We start from the raw sequence: 21211 nt of genomic DNA, 5'->3' as shown, positions 1-21211 counted from the left end.
TGGGTTGTCCAGTCTAGGGTTTATCATTTTTAATTGCATACTCATCAGAAAGTGCTAAGTAACAAACATTTATTTTTCATGTTGAATTATGTATATTGCATATATTCTAACTCAGTAAGGTGGGAAGAGCTTTAGCACTGCTTTTGGAAGACAGGGACTCAGTCATTTACTCTTTTCTAACTAGTCTTCTAGAGACTCACCTAACATACCATATATACCCGAGTATAAGCCGACTCGAATATCAGCCAAGGCACCTAATTTTACCACAAAAACTGCATAAAACTGTGCTGAAAAACTCGGCTTATATATGAGTATATACAGTAACTCTCCCAAAAGTCTCTTCCTAACAGGTTGTAATTGGTGGTTCCAAGCAACATGTTTATGATGTTCTCCAGAGCCCGTCGTGGCTATACCCAGAATGCCCCCAGCACAGTGCCTGTAATCTAATCCTTTGTCTCGCTTCTAATAAGCCAGGCAGCTGCTCAGATGTGGTTATTTAGGGCAACAGGGAACAGCCAAGTTTAGCCTGGCCAAGACTGGCCTGAGACATGAGAGCCAAAAGAATGACAGGGACTCCCAATCATAAGCCATCTGTATATCCTAGTCTGTAATTTCTGGGGACCCAGGGACTTGGCACATAGCTACAGGGGTACCGAGAGAATACAGAAACTTGATTTCTACTAAAACACCCAGATATTCAAGTTAGTGGTGGGAAAGCTGGCCTCTAGGAGGGCCAGAGTAACAAAAAAAGCTGTTTCTTGTGTGATGTTGCTGCTGTCTAACAAATTTGGATTTTTCTACCCACTGTCTGTTGATTGTTCTATACTGAAAATCTTAAAAGTCATCTGTCTCTCTTAAATTGCATTTCTCCCTCGTGTTTACTCAGTTTGTGAGCAGGAATAGTATTCCAACCAATATACCTCCAAAGACTTCTTATGTCGTAAGATTGCAAATTCATACTCCCAAGCCCCAGATAACCTATCAGAATACCATTGGCCTTGTGACAAGACAGAAAACAAATAAACAATAGTTTCATATCTGTTCTGATTTTATTGAGTTGACTTTCTCCATATTTCTGACACCATGGCTGCAACAGTGGGCTCACGCCCACCTTCTCCATTTGGCCTCCCAGGCCCCTTACCACGTAGGGCCTGCTGACCTATCCAGCTTCCTCTCACTACTTTTTGTCTTAAAGTTTGTTTATTTCTTGGTCCTCACCTTCATGTTTGTTCCTTGCATAGAACACTCTCCTCAGGATTGTCTAACTGACAACAAGATGAAAAGGAAATCACCCTGAAACCTCAGGCAGGGCTGTCTTTTCTTTGTGACCTTCCCTGACTTCCTCTTGGCGAGCTTTGTTCCTGGCACAGTGCCAGGGAGAGGGTGGGTGTTCACGGAATGAACGAGCCTTCACTTTTATTTAAACTTATAGCCGTGTTTCATCAATCCTTCCAGACCTGCAAAAAAAACTATCTTGTGTTCTTGATTCTATTGCATTCCAGGTAGATTTGGATGATGCAATATGGAATGATGATTTTCAGACCCACACTGGACATTGCTCCCCTTATTGGCTCCTTATTGCTTGATGTTACATATGAAGGGATTTCAACAGGTTCATGGAAAAATGGAATTTAAAAGATCAGAATCCTTTTCAACAAACTTTTTGAAACCTCCTTGGATTTCCTATAGGCAGGGTCAAGGCCCACGTAGGTATGTTTTACAGAGGGGGAAAAGTACTGGAGTGTCTAAGAAAGGGTGGTTACGATAGTTCACAAGAACCAGTGGAGAGGTCTGAGGGGCCGGCCCCCATCCCAACTACGTGGACAGCTTCCCTGCCCCCCAAAGAATTTATTTCAGAGGACAGCACTAAAGCTGCAGCTCAGGCAGGGGGACATGTCTGATCAGAGCACATCCTGGCCCACCAAGCCTTGACGACAATATTCCTGCTCAGAGCAGCCAATCCACAGGGAAGACCATATGGCCGGCCCCACTATGAGACACGACATCCCTCACTGACCCACAGCCCTACAGGGGACAACACTGGAGACACAGTGTGGGAATTGTGCCCGATCTGATGCCATCACACCTAGGCAAAACACTAAGGCTATGCAACAGAACAGCAAGGGAAACAGAACAAGGAAGTCCCCAGGGAATACCAAAAATAGACTTTGGGACCAGGGCTTGGTGCCCCATCAGGTTCGACCAGAAAACACTCCTAAAGGCAAACAAACAGTCCTTGAACTAACGACAAGCTTTTCTTTTGTTGTTGTTGTTGTGTTGTTTGTTTGTTTTTTCTTTGGCTTTTTGTTGTCTTTTGTTGCTTGGTTTTGCTCTGTCTTGTTTTTGTGAATATTATTATCTCTGCAGGACTGTCTAAATAAGATAGGCTAGATGAACAATCTGGAGGAGAAAGCAAAGGGATCGTCAGTTCCGAGGGGAAAATGGGATAAGGGAGGTGGGGGAAAGGAAGTGGTGTTAACAAACCCAGGGACAAGGGAACAACAAGTGATCCAAATTGGTGGTGAGGAGGGTGTACGAGGCCTGGTAGGGCATGATCAAGGGTAATGTAACTGAGAGGAATTACTGAAACCCAAATGAAGGCTGAGCATGATAGTGGGACAAGAGGAAAGTAAAAGGAAATAGAGGAAAGAGCTAGGAGGAAAAGGGCATTTATAGAGGCCTAAACACTGACATGTACATATGAGAATGGGTAAATAGATCTATGTGCATATATTTATAGGTTTAGTATTAAGGTAGCAGATGGATATTGGGCCTCTACTCAAATATTCCCTCAATGCAAGAATACTTTGTTCTATTAAACTGGCATTCCATGATGCTCACCTTCCTGACACAGTCACGGAAGACAAAGCAGGTGAATAAGCAAATGTGGTGAAGAAAGCTGATGGAGCCCAGCTATCAAAAGATGTAGCTCCTGGGGTCTTAAAGACTTGAAGGTAAACAAGCTCAGAAGCAACAAAGCCCACATGGAAGAAGCACATCAGCCTGTGTGATCATGAGGGGCTGAAGGGAGCAGCTATCAGGCATCAAAGAACAAAAAAATCGTATCATTGTGAAGGAGGGGGAGTGTGGAGTAGGGACCCAAAGCCCAAACTGGACATCCTCTTACGGAAGAGTCACAGGGAGGAGACGAGCCAGTCAGGGTGCAGTGTAGCAGCGATGAAACATACAACTTTCCTCAGGTTCCTAAATGCTTCCTCCTGCCTCTCCCCATCACCCAACCTCACTATCATGATCCCAATTCTACCTTACAAACCTGGCTAGACCAGAGGATGTACACTAGTACAGACAGGAACTGGAAACAAAGTGAGAGTGGCGATACCGGGAGGGTGGAGGGAGGGTGGCGTAGAAAGGGGAAACTGATTACAGGGATCTACATATAAACTCGTTCTTGGGGGATGGGTAACAGAAAAGTGGGTGAAGGGAGACGGCCAGTGCGAGATATGACAAAACAATAATTTATAAATTATCAAGGGTTCATGAGCAGGGAGGGAGAGGGAAAATGAGGAGCTGATGCCAGGGGTTTACGTGGAGAGCAAATATTTTGAGAATGACGAGGGTAACGAATGTACAAATGTGCTTTACACAATTGATGTTTTATGGATTGTGATAATAGTTGTATGAGCCCCCAATTAAAAAAACAGATGGTTCACAAGAAGTTGACCCTTTAGGACTCTCTTTGGGCCCCTCTGCACATAAGCAGGTGGTGCAGGGTGACAGGAGGCTTGTCTCTCACTAGTGATTGGTGCCATTCTTTGTAATGTGGGGCAGTTAGGGCTCCCGCTCCGTGTCTGTATTCTGCCAGGCTAGCTCCTCCATGGAGCTTCTGGGAGAGAGAGTTCTTGCTGTGGAGCGACCACTAGTCAGGGCCACTACTCGTGTGTGGACAAGAGGACAGGCTCCCTCTCTTCCAGTCCACTGTTTTCCTCCTAGTGGAAGCAGAGAGAGACTGGGACCCAGCCAGCATGTTTGTTTTCCATATATGTATATGTCATAGATACAGGGCCACGGTAGGAAGACTTTGTTGAAGAATTGAATGAATGTCAAGAGAAGGCAGTGAGAGAACAGAATCCCCACTGATTCGGGGCCACTGTCACAAACGCCACTGACAGTGCGGGGGCTCGAAGCACTCAACTGTGAACACACATTAGAACATACACCAACTGAAGTGACACTAAAATGCGCACGCACGTGTGTGTGTGTGTGTGTACATGTACTTGGAGGAGCTACCAGCCCTGTAATGGACATATTTGCCAACAGAGTGTGACTGGTGAGGACATGGAGCTACATAGAAGGGAGCCATTGCAGTGAAAAAGGAATAGAATGGAGGTCAAAGAGTGTTGACTTTGGTATTTGAGGACTTGGATTCAAATCTGAGCTTTCTATCTATTTCCATTTTGCAGCCTTGACACCCCTGCCCCCCGATCTTCAGCATCCAAATCTGTACAATGGAGGCAACATCAGGGTTCTAGGCAGGAAAATGAGTTGACATTTGATAAGCACTTAATGCAATGTTTAGCCCACAATAAGCATTCAAGGAAATGCTGGCTTTTTCTTGTTAATATTATTCCCTAGATTGCCTTGGCAAGAAAAGGTTTTAGGAAAGGCACGGTTTCTTGGGGAAGAAAAGGGGTATGCCAAACTCCATTCACATCAAGGGCAGTAGTTAGGGGTGGGGGGGCAGAAGACTTGGGTGAGTCAAGTCTTATAGATTCAGAGAAAAGTCCAAGAGAAGGATCGTCTCATACATGTTAGACAGACGTAACTTCTGTAGATTCCAGGACTACCTTTCTGAGGGGTAACTTTTCTCTCACGCCTCTCTGCCCTTCTCTTGGCAGGTATGAATGCTGCTGTCAGGGCTGTGGTTCGTGTTGGTATCTTTACCGGAGCTCGTGTTTTCTTTGTCCATGAGGTTGGTTCTCTGCTTTTTTTTTTTGGCCATCATTTGATCTGTTTTCAGCCTCACACCCCCATTTCCTCTCCCCTTCCTCACCTCCCAGATAGACTTGTCTTGGTGTTCTGTCTCCATTCCTCCCCATCCTCAGCTCCAGTAATGATGCCAGGACCCAGAGACCTGTGCACTGGGTCCTCACGTGGTTCAGTTTAAAGGACGGAGTAACTCCGTCTTCTCTCCTCCTTGCCCAAAGTACAGAGACTGAAATGAGTACAGAGTTAGTATTTCACAGCAAACTAGTGTATCCAAGGAGAGAAGGCTCTCAAGGTATTTCTGTAGTTAGTGTACTTTTCTGAGGTTCTGCCGCCTCTTTAGCTCCCTTCTGCCACTTCCTTTCCAGGCTGCTCCCACTCCTTCTCTAAGCCCGACCTGCTATTCTGCTCTCAAGTGGAATATGTTCTCAAGTCACGTTTCTGCCTAGCCCTCTCTTCCTGCCTCTGGGATCCCCTTCCACCTTTCCTCGGTTGTTCTTAAGACCCATCTGTTACCTAGTCTCCCTGGGGAATCGATTGGGGGAAAGAGGGTAAGCCCAAATAAAGAGGAATTAAGATGAGCTATCAGGGAGGCTGTCCGCATGCTTCCAGAATGAGGATTGGAGCTAGAAACGGAGTGTTGGACGAGAGCTAACATCACCTCGCCTTCCTTGGGCATGGTAAATGGGATGGTCTCACGAGTGCCCAGGAATTAATAATGGGAGGGAATGACTTGTTGCTCAGAGAACCTCTTCCTTAAGGACCTCTTCTTCGTCCTGGGCTTTGGGAGGAAACGCAGCAGAGACTGATGGGTGCACTGTGTCCCCAGGGTTATCAAGGCCTGGTGGATGGTGGAGATCACATCAGGGAGGCCACCTGGGAGAGCGTTTCCATGATGCTTCAACTGGTATGTTCCAGGTGACTCCTGGTCCCTCTCTGTCCTGTCCTTGTTTGACCCCCTTCTGGCTTAGCTTGTGGTCTCCCAAAGCCTCTGTCATGTGCTTTGATATGAAGGGATTTAGTGACAAGGGAGGGGCTATAAACCTGTTCGCCCTTTACTGTTTGTGTTGGACAGCACCCCCCTCTGATTTCTTGACAGTTGGGTAGAGTGGTCACAAGATAGTGTCCAGAATGGTTTGCTCTTTATGGAAAGGTCATAAGGCAAGACTTTGGGAACTGGCATGTAAGCCGGCCCTACTCTGGGGCCACAGGGAAGGTCTGGTCCTGAAAATAACCCTACCAGAGGTGGGAACCAAAGCCAGTCCTCATGTGATGGAGCCGAGGTGACCTGAAACCAGAGCACTAAGGAGCAGGAGGTTCTGAGGCAGCCCTCAGGGTTGCAGAAAGATGCTAAGAATATCCAGCTCTAGCCACAGACCTTGCTCGGCATCCCCCAGCTGTTCCAGAGTTCTCCTCTTAAGTGAATGTGGGGCCTTTCAAAAAGTTTGTGGAGAAACTCAGTTATGTTCCCTTTTTCTAAGAACTTTTTGAGGCTTCCTTGTATGTATATTTGTATACCCACAGACACACACGAGGGCTTCACAAATTTTGTGGGAAAATTTCATTATCTTTCAATTGCAGTTTTCTACAGACTCTGTGAAGCCCTTTTTTGTATGTGCGTGTATACATAACATACACATGTATATGAGTATACATGTTTACATATATATAATCTCAGACATATCTGTATGTGTGTGCTTGTGTATATGTCTGCCATATGCACATGTAAACATATACATATATACACACACACCTGTGGGCTAGCCCAATAGAAATATACTCATTTGTTGACTACTGAGAGATCTACTAATTACACTTGCATCCCCACTCCTTCCATCAATGTCCCTAGAACCCGTGAGAGGAAATGCAGCGTGCAGCTTTGTTAGCCAGAGGAAGGCTCCCCCAGGCGCTGGGACCTGCCATAAATGTTTACACACAAGCCAGAATTTGCCACCAGTCCCTCTAAGTTACAGATGCTCAGGAATGTAGGTGATTTGTGCAGACCCCAAGAAGGGGTGTCTGTGAGCCTCTGAGATTTCAAGCCTTCCTAGACCCAGAGCTGTTTTTTCCGGGAATACCCGGATAGTGTAGCTTCTTCCGCTGCGATGAGAGACTCCCGGGGAGCAAAAGGGGAAAGCTGGCAGGGTCTGCTCGCAGGTTGTGCAAACACTGCGCACTGGAAAGGAGGAAACACTGCCAAACGCTTTGAGAGGAGCTCTTCGTAGCAGTTTGGACACAATTCAGTAATGCCATCCCACCCGGAGACTTTCTGGAGAACGAAGTTACTGCCACTTCTTCCACCGCTGAGACAGTGAGAAAGGTAGAAGTTGTCCCTGAAGCCAACAGACGTGTATGTATCCCCTTGCTCTGCTTGAAGACGTCACTTTGATGACCAAACCTTCAAAGAAGTGGTTTGGGTCTTGGCAGTCTTTTGAGAAGTGTGGTGGGTTTTTTAGAGACGGGTCCGATGCCCTCTGCTGACTTCATGGCTTCTCTTTCAGAAGGGACTTAATGACTTAAGGCTATCAGAACTTTCTAGGCAGCCCATCGCAGTGTTGGGAGAGGAAATCTCAGCATGTTGAGCCCGCATTTGGCTGTGCCATCTGAGGAGCTGGTTTCCGTCTCTTTTCCCAAAGGGAGGAACGGTGATTGGAAGTGCCCGATGCAAGGACTTCCGGGACCGGGAGGGACGACTCCAAGCTGCCCACAACCTGGTGAAGCGTGGGATCACCAACCTGTGTGTCATTGGGGGTGATGGCAGCCTCACTGGGGCCGACACCTTCCGTTCTGAGTGGAGTGACTTGTTAAGTGATCTCCAGAAAGCGGGTGAGACGCTGTTTGCATTTTGCATTAACATTGCTTGTTTGGGCATGATGTGTATGTACATGTGCATGCACACGCACACACACACACACGCCCTGCATCACTTGTTGACACCCATTATCCTCAAGTTGATTCTGACACTGAGCCACTGACTACAGGGCAGAGTAGAACTGCCTCATAGAGTTTCAAAGACTCATCTTTACGGAGGCTGTGTCTTTTCATGGAGCAGCTGGTGACTTTGAACTACTGACCATCTGGTTAACAGCCAGGCTCTTAACCATCACATCACCAGGGCTCCTTGTGAGCAAGACCTGCCTAGACACAAATGGGCAGTCTCTGTCGTCCCACACGCCGGTGCCTCGCATTCCTATTGGCTGCAGCCCCTTCCTGCGCCAGTGTGTGTGCTTTAGGCACACCACCTCCTAAGCCAGTGGTTCCGGGCTTGCTTTCCATCACCAGGCAGGATCACAGAAGAGGAGGCCAAGAAGTCGAGCTACTTGAACATCGTGGGCCTTGTTGGCTCTATTGACAATGATTTCTGTGGCACTGACATGACCATTGGCACGGACTCTGCCCTACACCGGATCATAGAGATTGTAGACGCCATCACTACCACTGCGCAGAGGTAAGGGGACCGTGAGAAGGCAGCAGAGGAGGTTGGGAGCTGGGATTGACTAAATTATTGAGGCTTGGAGAGTAATGTGGAGCCACAGAGACTAGTAATGACCTGTAGGCTGCCTCATTGTTCTCTCTCAGAGCACCTAGTGGGTTTGAACCGCCAACCTTACAGTTAGCAGCCTAATGCCTGGTCCACAGATCCACCTGAACTCCTTTAGTTTCCCCAAGAGCACTGAAATTGCTCTGCCTTCTAAGTGCCACAGATTTGCCTCTTGTCACTGATCAGCTGTCTGTTCTTAGACCGGCTCTGAGGTCTTTCATATCTGGAACTCCTAAATGATTAGTGTCCAGACTGAGACGAATCCAGGGAGCCCACAATCTGAGCGACCCTTTGCAGCCCGTATCACAGGGTTTGTCAACATCATCGCCAAGCCTGCTCGGGCTCAGGAGACTTGGGGTGACAGTGTAGGAGGATGGGAGGAGGAGGAGAACAGTAATCCTCAAGGATTCCAGCGCATTCCAGACCTCTCTTCCTCTCTTCTTTTCCCTTACCCCCCTGCTCTGACTCATCCTCCCTGGACCAGAGCCTCCATATGGCTGCGCTTTCCCAGGCCTAGGCAGAAACACATGGCTCAGGTGTTTCCCCAGGTCCTTCTGGTCCCCCAGTAAACCTGCTGGAAGGGCTAGCTGCATAAAGGCACGGACGCGTCTGACCCTGGCTACAGGGGCTCTTGCACTGTGTAAATCCATGTCTGTCTCTCGTAGCCACCAGCGGACATTTGTGTTGGAAGTGATGGGCCGGCACTGTGGGTAAGATCGCCATCCCGACGGACTCCTTTGGCACAACAGTAGGCCCACCCCTTCCTCTGCCCCCACTTGCCCGGCCTTGTGTGCGCGCACCTGCATGTCTGTGTATGCCCAGGAGTGTACACAGTATCAAAGGAGACAGCGCTGTGGTTGGAAGGGTGAACAAAGGGGCAGAATCTCCTGGAGAGGCCCTGGTGCCTGCACGTCACCCCACAATGACGTGGAGGATCGGCTCTGGCACCGACTGTGGGGCAGGAGGACTTGCTGCAGCGGGTGAGGCTGTGCGTGGAGGGTAGCTCGCCCCCAGCACGGTGCCCTGGCTCTCGTCACCTCAGATACCTGGCCCTTGTCACCTCTCTCTCCTGTGGGGCCGACTGGGTCTTTATTCCCGAATGCCCACCAGATGACGACTGGGAGGAGCACCTTTGCCGCCGACTCAGCGAGGTACTGCTGATACAAGCCTCTCCCCCGGTCCGTGACCCTGCACGTCCCAGCCTTCAGTTTCACCCCTTTCTTCTTGGCCAGACAAGGACCCGCGGCTCTCGTCTCAACATCATCATTGTGGCCGAGGGGGCGATTGACAAGAATGGGAAACCAATCACCTCAGAAGACATCAAGAATGTTAGTGGGAACGAAGGGGCATCAGAGCCTCCCGGGGGCCCATTCGCGAGTGGGGTCTTGGCCACAGCTCTCCCAGGCTCGCCAGCCCCTGGCTGGCCTCCACGGAGGGAGGAACCATTGGACAGCCAGAGGCTGTCCCCCCCCCCCCACTTGGTTTAGCTACCCCCCTGCTTGTTTTCTCTCTCTGACTGGGCCTTTCCCTCTCTGCCCCATCAGTTGGTGGTAAAGCGTCTGGGGTATGACACCCGGGTCACTGTGTTGGGACATGTGCAGCGAGGTGGGACGCCATCAGCCTTTGACCGGATCCTGGTGAGTCGGGAGACCTTGTGGCTTCTCAGCCTGTTGCCCTTCCCCCGTAGGACCGCACTGCCCAGGACGGGCTTCCACCATTGGCCACACTGCCCCTTGGCTACTGCACTCACCCATGATCATTTGCATATGCTCAAGAGCCCTCTGTGGTTGGAAAATATGACAAGAAGCCTTTTTCTCCTTTAATAGTGAAGCCTGACATCTTAGAGCTGATTAAGATCTAACCGCAGACACTCAAATTGAGGCAGCTTTTGATCCCACTTTCGTTGGGAGAGAGAGACAATGCCCTTCCCTGTCTTATACATCGGAAGGGAATCGTAGTAAGCCCCAGCCGTCCGCTCCCTTCCTGTCGTTGGCATGTTCCTCCAGAACCGGCACCATTCTCGGGGTTCAGGGAGCAAGAGGAGGAAGAGTTACTCATACAAGTTGCTTCCAGGGAAATCTAGGTGAGGCTATAAAGCTCACTCAGTCCTTGGCTGCTCCTGGACAGTCAGACTCCCTCTGTGGAACCTGGCCCGGGAGGGATTAAGGCCCTGAGTGCCCTCTCTCTCTAGGCTGAGCTGAGATGGGCGACCTAGTGTGATGAAGAAAGTAGAAGGTGTCTGGCTGTCGATTGAAGTAGTGTCTGGGATCTTAAAGGCTTGTATTCAAACACAGCCATCTAAGCAAGGAGTCAACTAGGTCCGCGCAGGAGAAGCACACCAGCTTGTTCGATCCAAAGATGACCGTTACAAAACTCAAATATGGTGAAGAGAAAAGTATCAGAGCTAAAATTGTGAGCACTCAGATTGTAGAAGGCGACGGAGGACAGTGGGAGCCCCAAGCCCACCTGCAGGGCATCCAGTCAGACTGAGCCGCTGCCAGATCCGCTTGAGCCAAAGGCAGGAGTGCTGAACAGCCCTCCCAGCAGGCAGAGACCATTGTTTTCTTGATTGTGCTGGATCAAACTTGACAATGGGCCAGTTGACCTCCCCTTAGACACGTCCTGAATTTGTACTGGGTGCAATCATCTCTTAGTTGTTCCACGGCAGAAATTTCTTCCCTGGCCTTTTGAATATTGACAGGGGCCTTCTCCCATTGGCACAGTGTTTGTATTTTTGTCTTTACACTAATAGGATCTTATCCTTACCAAAAATAAAAAAACATGGGCTACCCAAACCCAACTGTCTGTGTCCCGGGCTCTCTCAGGGCAGCCGGATGGGTGTGGAAGCAGTGATGGCCCTGCTGGAGGGGACTCCGGAAACCCCAGCCTGTGTGGTGAGCCTCTCGGGCAACCAGGCCGTGCGCCTGCCCCTCATGGAGTGTGTCCAGGTGGTGAGTACCACTCCCCCTCTCCAGCCTCCTGCCCCTGCCACAGATCAGGAGTGCCTAGTGTGTGAAACCAGCCTCTCAGGCCCCGAGGCGGGAGCAGGCGAGAAAGCTGCGTGGTTTGTATGAGACACACGGGGCAAGGGCACAGTGGGCTGTGCATACCAGCCCTGGCTGCTCTAAGCCGTCTCTGTATCTCTGAACTGTTTCTAATGAAGATGGGAAATGCTACAGCCTGTAGTAAGACTAGATCTCAACGCAAACCCTCTGTTTAACGCTCTGTTGTCTTTGTTAGAAGAGAAATGCAATATGCCCCCCAATATGATTAAGACCTGGCCGGGTAGCACCTGTTTCTCCACTGGACATCTTTCTCTGAACCAAAATGAGGTGACTCGTGCCTTGAGGGGCATTACAAAGATTGGAGATAATGTGCATAAAGAGACTCTGCTTCAGGACTTGGGGAAGGCTGAGTGCGCAGGAAGTGGGGGGAGTATTATCAGAGAATCTAACCTTCGGCCCCACAGTGGACGTCCTGGCTGGAAGCCACGGTGCCGGGCCTGATGAGTGCGTCCCTGCCTCTCAGACTCTAGAGTCTCCACAACCTGCAGCCGTGACAGGCTCCTGCTTGTGCTTGTAGCTGAGTCGCCCCAAAGCGAATGCATTGATTCAGCAGAGACCAGTGATTGGGAAGCTCGGGGCCAGCCAGGCTCAGCCGCTCTTCCCCACTGGCTTAGCTGCAGGAACGCCCCCCTTCTGCTCTTTTCGCTAGAAGCCCCTTTGAGGCTCAAGATCAGAGCGTGGAATAGAGTAAGGTGCTATGCACCTCTTCCCAGCTAGCTGCCCATCAAACCAAACTCACCACCATCGAGCCCGTGCCAACTCCTAGCGACCCTGTAGGTCAGGGCCAAACTGCCTCAGTGGGTTTCTGAGTCTGTAACTTTTCACGAGAATGGATAACCTCATCTTTCTCCCTTAGTGTGGCCGGGGGTTTAGAACTCCTGACCTTGGGAGTAACCAGGGCTCCCGCTCTCCCATGAGTAGTGATGATAGCAACAAGCCCGCCCTTTGCTTCTGCGGCTCCTCCCTCAGAATCTGAGGAGAGCAAGACACTTTGCCATCTGCGACAGTTGGGTGTTGGGGCGGGGGGCGGGGGACCGAGTCTGACCTTGGGGTGGCACTCCAGCTGTGTGGAGCCCCGCCCTGGCATCCTGACCGGTGCTGTGCTCCTCCCTCAGACCAAGGATGTGACCAAAGCCATGGATGAGAAGAAGTTTGATGAGGCCATGAAGCTGCGAGGCCGGTGAGGAAATGACTGGGAAGCTCACCCACTACAGAATGCGGATGCTAGAGCGGAACCCCAAACCTGTAGTGCCTCCTGGGTTCTTCCCAGCGAGAGGAGGGAGTGCTAGCCACCAAGACCCCAAGAGGAGCTCCTGTTCCTTCCTCCCCCTCCTCCTGTCTCGACAGCCGTTTCTTCCTCAAGAAACTCAGCTGGGAGGTGGCCTGGTGGCCCGCTACCTCTCAGCCCTGGCCTCCCAGGGGCTGGGCCCGCACGATCCCTGGCTGCTATCTGAGAACCCCAGTGAGAGGTCCAGGGGGAGAGTGCGCAGGGGGCCCTGTGCAGCCCCAACTAGGCCCTGAGAGGTCTGCTGGGTGGAGCCGCAGGATGGGAGCTGCTGGCTTGGGAGGAAGGGCCTCCAGCATGGCTGCCTCTTCTGACAGGAGCTTCATGAACAACTGGGAGGTGTACAAGCTGCTAGCGCACGTCCGCCCTCCGGTGTCTAAGGTACTCACCGCTGCCTTCCCTGGTCATTCCCTCCTCGGGTTCTCTCCCTCAGCTTTCCCCGGTCCACCCACACGGCAGCCTGGCCAGCTTCGTGGCCCTGTGCCCGTTTTCAGTACTGAGGCCCTGCCCCGACGAAGACCCTTTTCCTTAGCTGCCCTAGACAGCAGCCCTGGGGGCTTCGTCTCCTATGGACGACGTGTCTGATGCCAGAGCTGGGGAGGTAGGAGAGCCAGCCAGGCCGCTGCATTCTCTCCCGGCAGGAGCCGGGAGTGTAGCTGAGCCCCCTCACCTGATAGAGGCCTGAGGCCATCAGAATCCTCTGAGATCGATTTCCCTCTCCCCGAGGAATTCTCCCTTTGACGTGATGCTTAGGATGGACCTGCTGGCAACACAGCCTAGCTCCTTTTTTTTGGCTCAAGAGATCTTGATTTTACCCCCACCCCAAAAAATACATCGCTTCTGGGTTGCTCGTAAATATTGCAGGTTCCTAGGCCTCTCCCTGAGAGGTTCTGATTCCAACCAGGGGCCGGGCATGTGCTGACTTAAGTCCCCAGGGGGATTCTGATGCAGGGGGACCCAGGGCCCACGTAGGGAGCCCCTGGGCTGGAAGGCCTTGTGTTCATTGTGAGTCTGATGGTGATCCCTGGAGGCAGCTCTGTGGTCTGTGAGGAAGCAGCTGCTTCCATAGGACAAAGTTGAAAGATCTGCTGTTGTCTCCTCCATGGGATGGTGTGTGTGTGTGTGTGTGTGTGTGTGTGTGTGTGTGTGTGTGTGTTTCCATCCCAGGCAAGTGTCCTGATTCCCCAACCACAGAGGGACTCAGTCCTGCCTCTCTCCCTCCCCTCATTGGGGTCTCTGCCTCTCTCTTCCTGGCTCCTCCTGCTGCCTCCCCTTCAGACATTTAACCACACTGTGGCCGTGATGAACGTGGGGGCGCCTGCTGCCGGCATGAACGCTGCTGTCCGGTCCACCGTGAGGATTGGCCTCATCCAAGGCAACCGTGTGTTGGTCGTGCATGATGGCTTCGAGGGCTTGGCCAAGGGTCAGGTACGGGGCTGCAGTGGGGGGCAGCCACCTACTCTGGGGCCACGGAGCAGCAGTGTGACAGCTGTGCAGCCGGGCTGAGCCGTCTGCCCCTTCCCCCCCCCCTGCCCTTCCTTCACTGCCTGCTTCAGGCTTGGGCAGGGGCGACTGCTCCGTGTCAGGGAGGTAGCACTAGGCAGGCCTCTGAGGGCAAAGAAAGCTCTCCTGGTTGCACAGTACCCGGCAGAGGGAGGTTTGGAATCGGTGGGGATGGGCATAAGGCGAGAAGAGTTTAATACAGTGGGGAAAAGCAGGTGAGAGGCTCAGATGGGAGCTAGGGGCTAGGAGTCAGAGTGCATGAAGTGGCTTCAGCCCTGCACAGGCCCTTGGTGGCCCTGTCCAACGGTGCCCTTCCCTGCAGATTGAGGAGGTTGGCTGGAGCTATGTCGGGGGCTGGACTGGGCAAGGTGGTTCCAAACTCGGGACTAAAAGGTAAGTGGCATTACAGGAACGCCACGCTCTTGTCACCCTTTAGAGGCGCCCCTTGAAATTTGAGTATCTGGGCTCTCTGTCCCCACCCTCACTGTTGCTTGGCAAGAGCACCCATGCCCACCCAAACCTCTCAGGTTCTCCGGCATCTTCCAGCCCTGCCTCGTCCGTGCCCGGGGCGGAGGGGAAAGGCAGCACACGGCAAGAAATGGTCAGACTCTAGTTTTTCCCTCCTTCAATTTTGCTGTCCCTGCTCCTAATTCCCCTGCTAAACTAGGACTCTTCCCAAGAAGAACGTCGAACAGATCAGCGCAAACATAACCAAGTTTAACATTCAGGGCCTTGTCATCATTGGGGGCTTTGAGGTAAGTGCCCACCGTCACCACTCCGCCCCCCCACTCCCTCCCCAGCCTGGCCTTGCCCCCATTCATTGCCCCTCTGCGCCTGACCTGCGCAGGCTTACACAGGGGGCCTGGAGCTGATGGAGGGCCGGAAGCAGTACGACGAGCTCTGCATCCCGTTTGTGGTCATCCCCGCCACCGTGTCCAACAACGTCCCTGGCTCAGACTTCAGCATCGGGGCGGACACAGCCCTCAACACCATCTGCACGGTGCGAGCCCACTGCCGCTCCCTGGCCCCTTCGCCCGGGCCCGAGTCTCTCAAGTAGCCATACTCAAAAACTGCTCCTTAAGTGCAGGCGTTTATTCAGACTGTATGTCACCAGACACACAGTGTTTGTGCTCTGTAACGTGTGAACTTGCCCTCGACCCTGGTGATGTACATGTGTGCTGCTACTCTGCATAGTGCACCCCCTCCACCCCAGAGTTGCACTGATCCTCTGCATCCCAGATTTGTTATCTTTCTGAGAGCCTATGGTCCTATTTGTCTACTCTGAGCAAGAGGAAGAGTGGGTATGAGAGCATGAGTTCCCTCCCAGGAAAGCTGGTTCTCAGTGGGGTGGGAAAGACGCTTTCTGGCCTGGACTGTAAGAACTTGAGGAGGTCTAGGGGACAATAAAGTTCAGAGTTGGCTTAATGGCAGGCTTCAGCAAAGCACTAAAAACCAAGGCCTGCCGCCTCTCCCTGCGCCCCCCCCCCCACTGTCTTACAGACCTGCGATCGTATCAAGCAGTCAGCCGCAGGCACCAAGCGGCGCGTCTTCATCATCGAGACGATGGGTGGCTACTGTGGCTACCTGGCCACCATGGCGGGGCTGGCGGCCGGCGCCGACGCAGCCTACATCTTTGAGGAGCCCTTCACCATCCGGGACCTGCAGGTAGAGGAGAGCCTGCTCGGCAGCTTCCCCGGCTCAGTCCCGACACATTGTGCCCTCCAGTGAGGCCAGAACTAACTGGTCCGTAGGGTCCTGCAAGGACACACCAAAAGGCCCCAGGCAGGCCCTTCCTGGGCGCCCTCATGAGTCAGGGTGCCTTTACGAGCCTCGTATCCTCGCAGGGGGCCTGCAACAGAGGGAGCCCTCTCCGGGCTGCAGAGGAAGGGCGAGAGTTAAGAAGTGTCTCTGCTTTGAAGTCAGGAGGAGATTTCACTGGTTCAGAGAGAGGGTCCGTTCTACTCTTAGCACCCACCCCCGATTTCCCTTCATTCCATTTCAAAAACATCGTTATTTCCGGTGAAAGTGCATCAGCGCCACCGGGCCCCGTTCAACAGTTTCCACACGTACCGCTCAGCGGCACTGGCCCCGTGCTTTCTTTGGTGTCCCTGTGGGTGCACAGGGCTGGCTGGTTCTTAGAAAGGTAGAACGACAATAGCAACATCGCTCGTCTCCTGTGGCCGACGTGGTCAGGGCCCGTCCGTACTTCCTGGGGTTGCAGTCTCAGTGCTAAACATTGGGTGTCGCGGGTGTGGAGAATGTATACAGCTAATCACCCGCCCTTTCAGACATTTCTGCATGTGACCTATCATCAGTCCAACTCTGAGGGGGGTGCCTTCCCCTTGCAGGTAGACACTGACTCCCGTTTCACAGAAGGATCTCATGATCCTTGCTATCTAAGATCCTAGTGTGTTCCAAGAGAACACACAGTGGGTAGCAGGGGGACGGGGGAGGGGGGCAGCAACCTGAGGGAACCCCCACTCTGAATCTGGCCAGCCCCTGACAACCATGGAGAGCTGGGTCTGGCGCCATCACCCCTAACTCACAGGCCAAGGGAGGGAAAGGCACTCGCCCTTCCGGGTGAGTCCCAGGCTAGTGCCCTTTGGAAGGCCTGCTGTGAACAGAGCCAGCTCTCCGAGCCAGCAAGCGCAGCTGGAGGGGGCCTGGCGAGCGGCGAGGACCCGCAAGTTTCCGTGACACTAACTCATCCGCTTCCCATTCAGCTGGCCTTACTGGCGTCTTGGTTAAAATTCCAGCCTGCACTGAACCGCTTCAAGGAATCAGGCAGAGCTCAGGCCCAGGGTTGCAAACTTCTCCACACCCCCCCACCCCCACTTGCTCTCCCCTCCGACAGAGGCCCAGAGAGCCCTCCACAGCTCCTCCACAGCTCAGGTCAGCTTGGCCTTACTGTTTCATTTGCAGGCGAACGTTGACCATCTGGTGCAAAAGATGAAAACCACCGTGAAAAGGGGCCTCGTGCTAAGGTACCGCACCCAAGGGTAGTTCCTAAGAGAAGAAAACAAACCCAAGCCCGGGCCTAAACACGTAGAGCGGATGGTGGCTGGGACACCCTGAACAATCGATAGATGCAAGGTGGGGGTGGCGGGGGCAGCCTGGGCTCCACGGTAAGTAGAAAAGGCGAGAACAAGGCCACCAAGGCTCGGAGGGGGTGGCGAGGTGGGCGAAACTGCAGTCTGTGAATTGGGTCTGTGCCCGGCAGGAATGAGAAGTGCAGCGACAACTACACCACTGACTTCATTTCCAGCCTCTACTCCGAGGAGGGCAAGGGCGTCTTCGACAGCAGGAAGAACGTGCTGGGCCACATGCAGCAGGTAGGCCAGGCGTCCCCAGCCACGGCCTTCCACAGACGACCGTGCCCCTGAGCAACAGGGAGGCTCTGCCGGCCTTCTGCAGCCTGTGGAAGGCTCTGGGGCCACCCTGGAGAACAGGCCTGCAGCCTCTTGGCGCTGTAGAACCACAACTTCTCCAACCAGGAAATGAGACTGTCTGATGCACCCCCTGCACTCCAGGCACAGTTCCTTAGCCTTGGGGCAGGGGCATCTTGGGCATTGTAGGTTGGTTTAGTACAGCCCTGGAATCTCCCACCCACCAGAGGCCACTAGCACCTCCCCCCAGGTGAACACAGCCTCAATAGACTGCCAAGCATTGCCGGGGACAAGGTGGTCTCTCAAGACAGCTGATGAAAAAGGACGCCTGTGCGGAGACGTTGTTTCCCAGGTCACTCATCGAGTCAGGGCCAGAACAAGGCTCGTGCATTGCTCTCTCTTCTTTCTTTGCACCAGGTTGTCACCAGAAACCGACCAAATAAGTACAGGTCCCTTCCTGTGCTGGGCTCCCACTGGGGTTTCCAGGGTGAAGGGATGCCTTCCCTCCCTCACATTCTCTCGCTGCCCAAGGTTGGCCCCACTCCCAGAAGACCCTGCCGAGCCCCAAGTCCCCCCACCTGGTGCCTCAGTGTTGGCATTCCTTATCTCCCAGTGAATTCCCAAGGTCTCCGTTTGAAGGAGCGGATCAGATTAATTCTGGTCGCATCATTGGGAGACTGGCGTCACAGGTGCGCCTGGTTGAGAGGGCAAAGGTGGGGAAAGGGAAGGGGAGTCTTACTGGATAACATTTGAAGATCGGTCCGTGTCTTTTCCTACCTTTCCATGCTCCCACCTTCACGCGCCTACTTCTGAGAAAATCTTTGTGAAGAGCCAAGCTTTGGCTTGCTTACCCAAAGGCTGCCCATTGGCACTCACCGGGAGGTGCCTCAGAAGGCAGGCCTGGTGATGTGCTTCCAAAGGTCCACCACCTTAGAAACGCTGTTGTCTGCACACACGGGCCACCCCGAGTTGGCCCCAACTCGGTGGCAACTAACTTCAGCAACCAAGGGCAGCCAGGTTGGGCCCCAAGCAACGCTTTAGTGTCATCAGTGATGGACAGGGACTTACCAGGATCTGACAGCTACAGAACTAGGATAGAGAACTGGGGACCTTTCACCCCATTTATCTTAACTAGTTGCTCCTAAGAACTCAAAACCTCACTGCCCTTGAGGCAGCTCTTGACTCACAGCAACCCCATAGGGCAGGGGCGAACAGCCCTGTGGGTTCGGAGACGGATTCTTTATGGGAGTAGAGCGTCATCCATCCCGGGGGGCAGCTGGTGGTTTCGAGCTCCCGACTTCGCGGTTAGCAGCCCAGTGAGTAATGGACGACGCCCCCGGGCTGGTGCTGGGAGCTGCTCTTCCTGTGCTCACACGGGCTGGACAAACTCACCCGCAGACCTGCAGGTTCCTGCGGCCACGCCACTAGAGTCCTTCGCTTTGTAACTCAGGATTGGCTTTCCAGGGTGGCAGCCCAACTCCGTTCGACAGGAACTTTGCCACTAAGATGGGTGCCAAAGCTATGAACTGGATGTCCGTGAAAATCAAGGAGAGTTACCGTAATGGTAAGTGGGGTGGCTGGGCTGGGGAGACCCCTCCCCACACACGGCAACAGGGTCCTCAGTGGGGAAGCTGACGGGGCATCTCCCTCTGGCAGGGCGGATCTTCGCCAACACTCCGGACTCAGGCTGCGTTCTGGGAATGCGGAAGAGGGCCCTGGTCTTTCAACCGGTGACCGAGCTGAAGGACCAAACGGATTTTGAGTGAGTCCATCTACTTCCTGGAGTGAGCGGTCCCTCCCTCCGGCACTGTGTCGAGCACCCTCCCCAAGCTGCAGGCTTCCTCTCAGCGGAGCAGCCATGTCACTCTGTATGCTCTGACCTTCCATCTGTTGGTGGGAACAGTTGGTTGGGGTAGTAAGGATGACATCATCACCATCTGCCCTCATCTCTCCATAGGCATCGCATCCCCAAGGAACAGTGGTGGCTGAAGCTGAGACCCATCCTGAAAATCCTAGCCAAGTATGAGATTGACTTGGACACCTCGGAGCACGCCCACCTGGAGCACATCAACAGGAAGCGCTCCGGGGAGGCCCCCGTCTGAGCTCTGAAGGGGATGGATCGCCCCACCGTGGTCCGCTTGCTCGTGCTAGATCCAAGTGCATATCTTGGCGCCGTGGCTCGTTTCCCTTAGGTTTCCTTTCATTCTGTACCCGCAGCCGTGGTCAGCTCTGGGAGGGGAAGCTCTCGTAGGTAGGGTTCCTCCGGGACCCCTGCCCCACCCGCCCTAGCTTCAGCTGTCACCCAGGCTGCGCTCTAGTGTCACTGCTCCATTTCAGTTACTCGGTTAGAATTTTCCTTAAAAATAAGCTTTATTTATTGTTCACCTGTAAGAACGAAGTCTCGGCGCCCTTGACTACAGCGACAAGTTATAACCACACTAATAAATGCCAACTGGCCACCATGCTTCTGGTTCTCGCTCCTCCACTAGCGTGCTGCCAGCCATCAGCCTGGGCGGCCCCATGCCCGAGTGCTGCCCAGGAGTCACCCCTACACCTTCTCCCCATCTCTTGGATGGTGTTTTGCAGGATCTCCTGGCTTTCCCCAGGAGGGTCCCAGAAAGTGGCACCCTGCTCCTTGTCTACACCCCATGCTGGTCCCTCATCTACAGCCAAGTCAACGCTGCAGTCCCCTCACGTGGTGTCTTGCCTCGTGATCACACACCCAATGCCCACAGGTGCTTTTCTCCAGCATTACCAAGACGTCTGCTCCGCCTCTACCCACCCAGGCTGCTTCTGTTCCAGCCAGTTCTCTTGGCTCCTTCCCGGAGGAAAGCAAGGCTCCCTTTGATGGAAGCAGCTTGCATGTGTGCAGGCGAGGGTAGAGACCCTAGCTCGGGATGTGGATTGGGAGGTTGGCTGGATGTTACTCTGGAAAGACGCCAGTTATTCTCCAGCTGCAGCTCATCTTCTGTTTCAAGAAGAACAGCTGCCGCTTCCTCCTCCATGCCCAGGCAGTCATTGTGGGGCAGGGCCCCGGGAACCAGGGCTGGAGCCTCCTCTGAATTGACAGGGTGGCGCCCCATTTTAATCTCAGGTTTAAGATACACTTTCAACGCCTACAGCCTGGCTCAGCCCAGGCACACACAGCCCTCCCAGCCAGGGTAATTTACTTGTTTGCCTGTCAAAGCAAGAAGGAGGTTCAAGGGTTTAAAACAAAACAACCCCCCCAAAAAAATGGTCCTGGTGATTCTGACTCACAGGCATCCCTACAGGGTAGAGTGTAGCTGCCTGGCAGGCTTTCCAAGGTTGTTTGCACAAAACAGGCTGCTGTGTCTTTCAGGTGGGTTCAAACCACCAACCTTGTTAGCAGTGGAACGCTTAGCCTCTGCACCAGCAGGGCTCCGCAGGGCTGAGGAAGGGCTATCCCTGCCCACCCCTTTGCCCACTGCTCACCCTAAAAACAGTTCTTAAGAGAGAATGAGAAGGC

At 53.0% G+C, this 21211-nt stretch overlaps 1 protein-coding gene across 3 annotated transcripts in view; it reads left to right on the top strand.

Annotated features, from left to right (window-relative positions):
* PFKM (phosphofructokinase, muscle) overlaps positions 1–20010 on the top strand; it is a 50544-nt gene extending 30534 nt beyond the window's left edge. For all 3 annotated transcript variants that reach the window (XM_075551810.1, XM_075551811.1, XM_075551812.1), the window contains 21 exons: positions 4857–4930; positions 5774–5851; positions 7581–7770; positions 8227–8392; positions 9151–9195; positions 9528–9636; positions 9718–9813; positions 10030–10122; positions 11311–11436; positions 12666–12730; positions 13153–13216; positions 14114–14263; positions 14661–14731; positions 15006–15093; positions 15186–15338; positions 15839–16003; positions 17261–17322; positions 17559–17670; positions 19189–19288; positions 19381–19486; positions 19682–20010. In XM_075551810.1, coding sequence (XP_075407925.1) covers positions 4857–4930; positions 5774–5851; positions 7581–7770; positions 8227–8392; positions 9151–9195; positions 9528–9636; positions 9718–9813; positions 10030–10122; positions 11311–11436; positions 12666–12730; positions 13153–13216; positions 14114–14263; positions 14661–14731; positions 15006–15093; positions 15186–15338; positions 15839–16003; positions 17261–17322; positions 17559–17670; positions 19189–19288; positions 19381–19486; positions 19682–19826 — 2258 coding nt within the window. In that variant the 3' untranslated portion in view covers positions 19827–20010. The remainder of the gene's footprint in view (positions 1–4856; positions 4931–5773; positions 5852–7580; positions 7771–8226; positions 8393–9150; positions 9196–9527; positions 9637–9717; positions 9814–10029; positions 10123–11310; positions 11437–12665; positions 12731–13152; positions 13217–14113; positions 14264–14660; positions 14732–15005; positions 15094–15185; positions 15339–15838; positions 16004–17260; positions 17323–17558; positions 17671–19188; positions 19289–19380; positions 19487–19681) is intronic.
* Positions 20011–21211: the final 1201 nt, after the last annotated feature.

The sequence above is a fragment of the Tenrec ecaudatus genome, chromosome 6 (assembly GCF_050624435.1).
Source record: "Tenrec ecaudatus isolate mTenEca1 chromosome 6, mTenEca1.hap1, whole genome shotgun sequence".
NCBI classification, from domain to species: domain Eukaryota; kingdom Metazoa; phylum Chordata; class Mammalia; order Afrosoricida; family Tenrecidae; genus Tenrec; species Tenrec ecaudatus.
Note: the sequence above shows the minus strand (reverse complement) of the source record. Positions and strands in the feature narration are given on the sequence as shown.